General features: G+C 35.6%; 1 protein-coding gene across 1 annotated transcript; it reads right to left on the bottom strand.

The window, feature by feature from the left end:
* Positions 1 to 359: 359 nt before the first annotated feature.
* LOC147847473 (uncharacterized) lies at positions 360 to 5,377 on the bottom strand. The gene is made up of 16 exons (XM_087339145.1): positions 5,273 to 5,377; positions 4,632 to 4,767; positions 4,233 to 4,376; positions 4,043 to 4,114; positions 3,792 to 3,863; positions 3,583 to 3,651; positions 3,377 to 3,454; positions 2,837 to 2,911; positions 2,610 to 2,681; positions 2,435 to 2,509; positions 2,201 to 2,257; positions 1,647 to 1,732; positions 1,372 to 1,506; positions 991 to 1,280; positions 793 to 844; positions 360 to 508 (listed from the first exon to the last, which is right to left on the bottom strand). Exons 1-16 carry the CDS (start codon positions 5,355 to 5,357, stop codon positions 390 to 392), a joined length of 1,617 nt encoding a protein of 538 aa, XP_087195271.1. The 5' UTR covers positions 5,358 to 5,377; the 3' UTR covers positions 360 to 389.
* Positions 5,378 to 10,654: the final 5,277 nt, after the last annotated feature.

Here is a 10,654-nt window from a genome sequence, read left to right on the forward strand (position 1 = left end):
ATAATGGAATAGTACATCACCTTCCACACATAAGTCACATACACACATGAATAAACTATGTTTTTCAAGGATATATATTCTCTTATGTGCAATTTCAATGTTATGTGAACACATTACATTTTATTTACATAAGAATCAGCGTCAATGAACATTTGCCAATTAGACACATAGTCTGGACATCTCAAATAAGTGATTGTGATCTGTTTGATAAGATAAGAGTAGATGAACATTAGAAGTATATCACAATTCCATCGTGCATATAATGTGGATAATTATGGTTTGAAGACAAGTGATTTTGGGATGGAAATATAAAGAACTGGTTACCTTCAATATATGCCTAATAGGTCTATATATCTAGGGCTTGTGTGTTTGTGCATCATTCAAGACATTCACATGGATAATAGGCTGGAGGAACTTACAGCAAAAGTGTGAAGATATTCTAGGCCTTGAGCAACGCCAAGTGCTATCTCAAGCCTTCTATACCAGTTCAAAGTTGATGCATCCTTATCTGTCTCATGAGATCACAAATAACACCAAGTAAGAATCATTTATGGTAAATTTCCCTTCAACTTGGTTCGTATATATGAAAACACCCTTAACACATTTTCCAAAATTATCACGTGATTCTTAATCTTGTGCCTAGAAATAATTGTAGAGTTCGAAAAAGAAATATTCAATTTGGAGGGGCGTATGATCTGATATATCATTAGATAAGTTCCAATTGAAGGGCGTGTTGTTTTTGAGAGCATCCTCTTCATTTCTAAATATAATTACAAAGTTAGGAGTTTTTACCAAAGAGATGGCGATGCAAGTTCCCGTTTTTCATATATTCATAGACGAGGATCTACAACAAAAATCAAGGTTGAAATTAGTTAAATTCCTAGCTTGGTATAGATTTTTAATGCTAGAAGGAAAATCAAGGTTGAAATTAGTTAAATTCCTAGCTTGGTATAGATTTTTAATGCTAGAAGGCTCTAATACCTAATATACCTGCTCATCTTTGTCATCACAAAATCCTTCGAGCCGAACGAGATGGCGATGATGTAACCGACTAAGCAACATAATTTCATTCCGGAACTCCTTAATACCTTGAAAACTTACGTCGGAGGCCCTTTTTATCGCAACTTCTTTATTATCATCAAGGTGTGCTAAGTAGACTTTTCCGAAACCACCTTCTCCTATTTCACAATCCTTGCTAAATGATTTTGTAGCTTTCATTACCTCTCTGTATGTAAACCGCCTGACACCAGGGGGAACTTCCCAATTTCCAGTATCTTGATCTATTTCAAAGATTAAATAAGAAATTATCAGTTAGGCACACAATTTGGAGATACCTTGATCCTTAAAAGCTTTTAGGATTTGTGATCACACCATTTCCAGGTCTCCTACGCTTCTTTGATGTGGAAAAAGGCTTGAACCACCATATTAAGGCAATTATTCCACATAAGATCACCACCACTCCAATCACAGATCCAATGATTGCTGCTATCGGAAATTTCTTTTTCTCTATAAAAGAAGTTGGAGTTTAGATGCTTGCAAATAATCAAGAATTTGATACATTTTATAATGATTTGCTAGGCATTTTAAAATCTAAAACCAGATCTGGATTAATGATTGATTCCATGTTCAAAAAGCCAGAAGCTTACTGGCAAAAAATTCTTCACAACTTCTCTTGTCCCCGCATACTTGCTTGTGAGCCCCAAAGTCAGAATCGAAGCAATTTCCTTTCCATCTGGACGGTTGAATGCGGAAAAGAAAGGATTTATCTTATGCCTCTCACGTCATTGTTTCAAACATCAGTGATGATCTAGTTTCTCACATATCTAGGAAAAAACAAGCAAGATACCCACGATTTTTGCCTTATTTCTCCGATGCCCTTAAGTTCTTTTATCCCTGCCTAGTTCCCAAAGGAGAATTGTTTGGATGAGAACTAAGGGGCATCTGAACGCAAATTTTGGGGCTATTGTATAGTTTTTCCTTGTATTGTACCATGATGGAGTTTGCATTTTTGTAATATATAGGGTCTATGCCCCTTGGAGTGCTTAAATTTATATAATTGTTATCTAGTTTGGAGAATGTATGTATAGACCCGCAAATTTGACTGCAATGACTCTCTTTGATGGTTAGAAATGGTATCCCTTAATTCAAGATGTCATCAATTATTAATGGAAGAGTGATGGTGCAGGTGCACATGACTTACGTGCTATCATTAAAGAAAGCTGGGTATGATCCTTGTAGGAAATTGCATTTAAAATCCCTGCAATCCATTATGAAGTTTAAGAATTTTTATTGATTTGGTATGATCCATGAAAGCTTAAGAATTCGTTAAGAAAGGCATTTATATATGTATGTATCTTTACATACATATGTACATGTATCTTGCTACATGTGTACGTATGTATGTACATACAAATAGTTTTTGCTTGAGGCTTACACTCTTTCTGAAGTATTTTGGAGATTTCCTATCCAAGCTGGAACATTGCCACTGAGGTCATTTGTATACATTCTCCTGTGTACACAATAAGATACATTTTTTTGTCTCTAATCAGTTATTTTTGGGTTGTCATGATTTTTTTTATGTTAATTGACAAACAGTTTTCTATACATACAAGTCCTTCAAGCTTGTCATGCCTTTCCAGCTCTCAGGAATAGATCCTGTCAACTCATTATTATAAAGGTGCCTGCATATAGTTAAGAAATAGAAAAAAAATTAAATGCATCTACAGAAAGATGCTCTCCAGAATCATATCAATGGCTGACTAGATGCAATACAATTCCTTTCACTAGATCAAGTGGATTAAAAATGGTATTGAACAAGGCTTGTGTGGATACATACAGCTTTTCCAGCTTAGTAAAGCTAGCTCCCCACGCTGATGGTAAAGGCCCACTGAGGTGTATATCATGCAAATTCCTATTGAGAAGAAGAAGAAGACTTTATCAGAATTGCGTTATTTAAAAGACTCATTACATTTGGTTCAAGTTATAATAATGAGCATCCGTTATTGATCAATAATGATTTATAGAGAGTTCAACTTGTTTGATATTTGGTCAAAGTCATGCTTAATTCTGAATAAAAAAATACTGAAGAGGGACTCAAGCCTAATTGTCTCAAAAGAACAGACTAGAGTTGGGCAAATCATTTGCACAAAGCTGTTTCTCAAGACGTTTATAATCTCAGAATTAAACATACTTATGCTTGTGTAAAAATGTGAAGATAATGTCTTGGATGTACCTATCATCATGTTAAATCACATGTATTCTTTTAATCATTACTTAAGATAATGGCTCGTGTGCACCAAAATCACTTTAGCATAGACCAATATGAAACCCTTATTTTTGTATTGCACCTCATAAGAAGAGTAAGTTGTTCACTTACAAGTATGTCAAGTTGACCCATACACCCCATTCTGCTGGTAGTTGAGCTATTTTTAGATCAGAATTCCCCCAAACAGTTCTGTAAAATGTCAGCAACAAATTCAAACACATAAATATAATTCCTTATTTGGATTACGCATGTAATAATGAAATAAATTACTATGACAAAAGAAAACCCAATAGAGGCATCAAGTAATTTGGTCTTACAAAATTCTCAAGTGGACAAGAGATGGAAGACTTTTGGGTAAGGATATGAATGAGTTATTTCCAAGCCACCTGCAGATGCAATTAGGGAAAAGAATTAATCTCTTTCTCGCTCTCTCGATCTCGTATATATATATATATAGTATGTATGTATATTGATTTCTTCGATGGTTTAATTGAAAGAAGTAATGAGAACAATGAATTGGGCTCACAATTCTTGTAGGTTGGATAAGGCAGATATCCCTTCTGGAAATGCACCTTGGAATCTGTTGTTGTCAAGGCGCCTGAAAAGAAGTGAAGACTTTTTACATGTTAATGCATGTTCTCTTTATTTTGTATAGCGGAATATATTAGATTGTATGATTTTTGCTACATTGAGAATGTCATAACCAATTGTATCTGATGGAGAAATGAAGATAAATGATCGAAAAGGGTTTCATAATAGATTTAAAGGAAAACTTACAATTCCACGAGTTGTGTTAAGCTTAGTATATCGTTTGGAAACACTTCACTGAATGCATTGGATGTTAAATTCCTGCAATGTGTAATCATAATGGAAGTCATTATTAGTATTGGAGTAATGAGTTACAAGCTAGTAAAAGATAAGAGTAAGAGCTGGTCTATATTATTTTCTGAAAGGGAGATTCACATACAAGTCATGTAATTGTGTCAACATAGATATCGATGGCAACGGACTTGTGAGGAAATTTTTTGATAGATCCAATGATGTTAATGCCGTAAGGCTTGCGAACGAATCACTCGGTAATGTCCCTTGTAGACCAAATTGTGACATATTCCTAGAATAAATTTAAAATTGTCATGAAGATCATAATTAGAACACAAACCATTTTAATTACGTGGCAAATTAACATCAGTTAACTGTAATAGACCATATAATCAGTACTTGGCAACTCATGATTATAATTAACTAGAGAGTGTGATTAGCATTAATGAAATATAGAACATACTTTGCGTTATGAAACCAGAATTAACATGAATAGGACATAATTAGCATCTATCTAGAGGTTAATGGATCATTAAGGAGTTATTACAGTGATATAACACGGTTAAAGGAGGAGCATGTGACCCCAGTCCAACTGCAAGGATTGGACGCAGAACTATTCCATGATGTTGTTATGTTTGACATTGAACCCCCAACCGCAGTTTTAATACTCAGGAGTGCTTGAACTGCAATTGACGCAAGCAATCAGTTGATTTAGATAATTCAAAAGTAAAGCCCTCAACAAATTAAATCTAGCCAACGAGGTTAATAAAGACCAAATTATAGAGAAAGTAAGGATTGAAAGACGGATCAAAATTAATGGCGACAAAGTAGAGATCAAATGGTGGATCAAATGGAGGATAAAGTAAGAATAAAATTGAAGAATAATAACAGATCCGACGAAGAATAAATGAGGGAATGATGGATCAAATGAAGGACAATAACAGATGCAATGAAGAGTGAGAAAGGATGGAATGAAAAACGAGATTGTGAAGAAAGATCGTTGCTAGATACAAACAATTTCGATAGTGAAGCTGAAGATTGATTCTGGATCAAACGGAGAATAGGTGGGGGATTAAATGGAACTGAAGAATGATTGTAAGTCTCAAATAAAAGATACTTAGGGATCAATCGAATTGATTGGCAGGATTGTTTAGAAAGCAATGTTGGCATCCAGAGACTTGTAATTACCTTCATTGTTTTGAGCTTTGACATGGGAAGATTGGGGAAGAAGAAGAATGAGTGAGAAACACACATAAATTGGTATGATCTTCATGATGTGGTGATCATGGGGTTTCAAAAGGAATGAAGCAGGGTATAATTTACTCTTGATTGAAGCTGATAATGAATGATTGATTGATTAGGGAGGTGTTGCAGAGGAGGAATTAGTAATCTAACCCTAAAATTATTGATAGTTAGAATTTAGATATAGGTTGGCTCTCGCTCTCAACATCATGGGGCATGATTAATCAGGGTCAACAAAACAAAGTGGTACAGAAAAATGAAATGCAGGTGGTGGGGGGTGGGGGCATACCTAGGAACGTTCAAAAAACAAATTTAAAAGGAACCCACCATTGATTGTTTTAGGACAAAGTCACAACCTGTGAAAACAGAGAGTATATAGTAGGGTATGTAGTAGGGGAAAACAGGTCTCCTTGTGGCCGTGGGCGTTTTAAGTGTTCACACCTAGTGACCGCAAGAAAGAAATACGAGTCTCCTCGGGCTTCATCGATCGATTTCTTCTTGTTCTTTTTCTTCTCTATAGTTGCAATAGATTGAATTGTCTTTTTAACGAATGTCTTCCGGGGCCCTCGCGTTTGATGTACTTTAGTTAATGAGTGCACGATTGCTGTTCTCTGATTCTTCGTGATCTCACTCACCTTTTGGAAGAAGATGGGAATGAAGGACATGAACTTATAGGATGGAAAGACACAACACGAGTGAAAAACTTTTCAACACATTGTGTCCTTTTACGAGGCTCAAACAATCTTCAATACACACTTAAGACGATACCTACCATATTTGACATTCAAATCAGATTCATACATACATGTCTTCATCCGCTCTTCAATTTCGTACGTGCAAATTGGACATGGACGATGAGAACGATATGCCATGCCAATTGTTTGTGTAAATGCCACGGGTTTAGTGTTTGACTAATATTTGGGGTTCATTGTCTCCCTAATGTAAATCTTTTTCATTGGCCTGAGCAATTCATCCTTGAAACTATATTTAATTGGCAAAATGGGATCTCCATTTATTCTTAAGTCATTGCCACCTATACAAAAAATGGGTCACCCTCTAACCTTGATGAGCTATCACGTTAGAGTTTAAAATGCTCCAAAATGGCTACATGCTAGCCATGCAGGAGTTGGCATCTTGGAAGGGACATCTTTACATTATATTATCAAACCTTTATAAAAAAGCGTTGACTTTGTAATATATATGTATGGGATAATGCACACCGTAGTACTACAATCCTCGTTGACTTTGTATTTTATATGGGATAATGCACAAAGAGAGGACTACACTCCTTGCTCCTTGTCTTTGGCATGTCCCACCCACATTTAGCTTTAAGACCATAAACATTTTGCATGTACATTTGAATCATCCAAGTTGGTACATCATATTACTATATCAGTAATTGAGATTGCAGCCTTGAAGACGATAAGGAAGAATCAAGTCCAATGTATTAACGATGCCACATTATTTTCAAGCGTGGGTTGGGTTGGGTTTTTTGGGGTGCGCTTACCCTTTTCATTATTAGTGTAAATAGATGTAAGATGCATAGGAAATAAATCAAATATTGGTGCGTGTTGGGGTGCTATTAGTTCATTGTTAATGCCTAAACGTGTAGGCTAATTGTTGGTAAGTTATGTGTTTTTAACATATTCCGAGGTTGTGTCAAAATTCGAAAGTTTACCCTCCCAAGGTATGACCTAGTCTATGGACTGAATAGTGTGCATTGTATACATACTTATTACGTGCATTTCTTTAGCAAGTAGTATATTAATTTCTTCCTCCAAATATGGGGAAAGCATCGGAAATGTTTAACATAGATCTACGCTCTTCTCCAAACTCTTTCAGTAGGTCAAACCTTCCACTAAAATATAAATCCCTAAATGAGTTTGACTAGTTCTTCTGTGTCATGCAATTGAAATACATAAATATATCGATCCCTTAAAACCTAAGTCCGTTAAACTCATTACAAGCATGTCAACATCTAAATCAAAATTTACACATATGTTGAAAAACAAAGCCAATCCAAGTCCATTAAAACCCAATATTAATATGTCAACATTTAAATCAAAATATACCCATAAGTTGAAAAACAATGCCACTCCTAGTATGCTAGCAACTAAATCAAAAGCTAAGCATAAGTTGAAAAAGAAGCCCACTCTGAGTTCGTTAAACTCATTAGTCTGTCAACAATGACGGACTCTATAGTTCCTTGGTCAAAAAATGTCACAATTTGATGGAATGGTATTGATGGAAACATTTTCTCACGTTGACATTGGATTTGTTCTTATATTTAAGTTCAATTGTTTTGGAGGTTTTGCCATAAAGTTTTGACACTCGATCTGATTGCCTTGGTATTTATCATGAGAAAGGAAGTATATGTATTCACTCCAAAGTTTAAACAATACAAACTCTTAGAATTTCAACCAATTTCTTTTGATCTTCTTCTTCTATTTTTTTCTATTTCTGATTCTTTTTTTCCGTTTGAATATTCCAATTCCATTTTTCTCCCCCCCTCTTTTCTTATGATTTTGATTCTTCTTTCTTCTTTTATCCCTTCATGATCTCAAATTCTAGTTCTGCCTTCTTATTTCTAGATTTCAGTCCTCTTTTCTCGATTTTATCTTCACAATGTTCACAATGCTAGTTGACAAAGGCCATTCCGACGTGTATTTTCATTGAATCTGAAGGTTAGGGTTTATACTAAAATGCACGTATTTTCAGTTCTTCCGTTCGTTTCTAGAGTTAGGGTTTGCAATCTAGGGTTATGCTTTATATTCTAGAGTTCCATCCATTTTTAGGTTTCGGGTTTGCATTCCAAGGTTTTGATTCTAGGGTTAAAGTTAGGGTTTGGTCAAATTCTTTTCTTTACAATCTGTCAATTAGTAATAACACTTTCTAGGGTTATTATTCACTTTTGACGGACAGGTCAGACTCACTTGCTCTGGTTAAAGTTTACTTAGCTTGTTTTATTCTCAAAATGGTCCAGTTAGGGTTTGCACAATATACCTTATTTTTCAGTGATCTTCCATATCTGTTTCTAGGAAGGGGATCCCCCTTTCTAAGGCTTCTGACTGCTCTCTTTGTTTTCATTCTGGTTTTCCCTATCAATTTACTTTTGCTAAGTATGTCTCTGTTTCCTCCTTTCTCATAACACACAAACTTCTTATTTTTCATATGGGATTAAGTTCTACTAATTTGTTCTGCTTTTAGCTCTTCCAGTAAATGTGCCTCTGCAAACTCTCAGTTTTCAGTTTTACTCATCTGTGTTTCTCTTGGTTCCTTCTTCATATATCCATATGATCATGCATTTATACATATATCCATGCTTCAATGCGTAGTAAAGAATTTACTCCAATCCATTCGCAAACATTCCTTTTCATACGAATGTGTATGTTATCAAAACATTCTTATGTTTTTTTTTACACTTTTTACCTTAACTTTCTTATATGTACCTTATAACAAATAATGAATACTAAAAGTATGGTATTTACCATACGTCAACGGTGTTTACCATGCTCAAATGATTGAAACATTCTCGAATGCGAATGCACGTATGGTACATATAATTCATACTATGCTTCAATGCACGTATGGTATGTATCATTATGAAAACCTATTTCACGTGAAATAGCTAGAAAGCCAAACTTTTGCTTTATATTTTTGAGGTTAAATTGAAGTTTCTCAAAAACCATTTGTGCCTGTTTTGAATGTGTCTTTGCTTGGTGGACATATTATGATCGTATCCATATCATCGGATAGTAAGTCTGCAAATATATAGCATACAAAAAGAATTATGTTGTATGTGTTCTCAACACATGGTATGTATGCATGCATGTATGTATGCGTGTTTGGATGTATATGTATGTGTGTGTGTGTGTGCGCGCGCGTGCGCTTATATATTTTAATAAGTTTGTATGCACCTAGATTTGATCCCTTATGATATGATTCATTATTGGTTATGCAATGAATGGAAAAGAGTGAGTGTATGTTATAGCCAATTTTAACTTGTTACATTTTATATGGTTAGATATCTTTGTGATCATTGTTTATTGATTTATTGAAGATCTGGTTCTGGGAAGATGCCATATATGAGCCCAACTTGGAGAGTTGTGCCCTTATGGGTGATGGTGTGGGCACAAAAATTGTTCACAATATGGGGTGTCAATTTGCTAGAGAAGTCAAGGAGGCATTGCAAACACTAAGGCAACAACAAACTGTACATAGGAACCCAAACTAACATATACCAAAAAGGTTGCCTTGGTGGCAAACAATGCCGGAGAGGACACATTGGCAGACAAGTGCAAATGGGAGCATTGGAATGGAGGAGTGACTAGAATCACCATACTCGCACACCTATTCTTCCCATTCTTTGAGAGAGTGAGAGAATGTAGGTCAAGCTATGGCTAATAGGTCTTATAGTGCTTGTGCAACATTCAAGACCTTCACATCTATACTAGGTGGGAGTTAATTTCGGCGAAAGTGTGAAGATATTCTAAGTCTATACCAGTTCAAAGAGCATGCATGTTGACTTGTCACATGCCATCATGATTAGCACGATGTAAAATGCATTAACATTAAATTACCCTTCAAATTGGTTCGGATATTTCAGCTTTTTACCAAGATATTTATAATCATTATAGAAGCTCCCATTCAAGAGTATGTTGTACTTCAGGATTTCCTCTTCACTTCTAAATATAATTGCAAAGTTAGGTGTTTTTACTAAAGAGGTGGTCAATGTTGCCTTTTGACGGCCGTTTTGAACGTTTTTGGCAAATTTAACCGTATATGAAGGTTAATTTAAAAATGAAACCGTCAATCTTGACGGGCATATGTTTTATGAAAACGTAAAAATGAAGGCTTAAAATTTCCTAATACCGTCAAATTTTACTAAGACCAATACAATAGTATTATAGTCCTAGGTAGTAGGAACAAATTGTTCAAGTTGCATTGGGAGTGTATGAATTTGAAAGACTCACATATGTGTGTAACGAAAAGGTAAAAAAACTAATAGAGTCTAGACTCTAAATTATGAATCTTTTCTTCCCAATTCCCCCGCCTCGTTTCCCCATCTAAAACCTTCCTTTCCCTTTCCCCCCCCTTTCCCCCATTTTCCCCCATCTCCCCCCATTTCTCCCCTTTTCCCCTGTTTCTTCTTTGCTCCCTCAGCCCTGCACCTTGCTGGAAGCTCGCAACTCAGTGCTCACTAATAACTATCCCTACTCGAAGCTTGTTGCTCGTTTCCTGCTACAGTCTACTCATAGATTCAGGCTTTCAACAACACCTGCAGCAGTCCTACTCACCCATCTAAGGTAGCTCTCTCTCTCTCTCTGG

Source organism: Azolla caroliniana, unplaced genomic scaffold (genome assembly GCF_043228905.1).
Source record: "Azolla caroliniana isolate FFs.n. ecotype wild unplaced genomic scaffold, voAzoCaro1.0.p SCAF_964, whole genome shotgun sequence".
Lineage (NCBI taxonomy): Eukaryota > Viridiplantae > Streptophyta > Polypodiopsida > Salviniales > Salviniaceae > Azolla > Azolla caroliniana.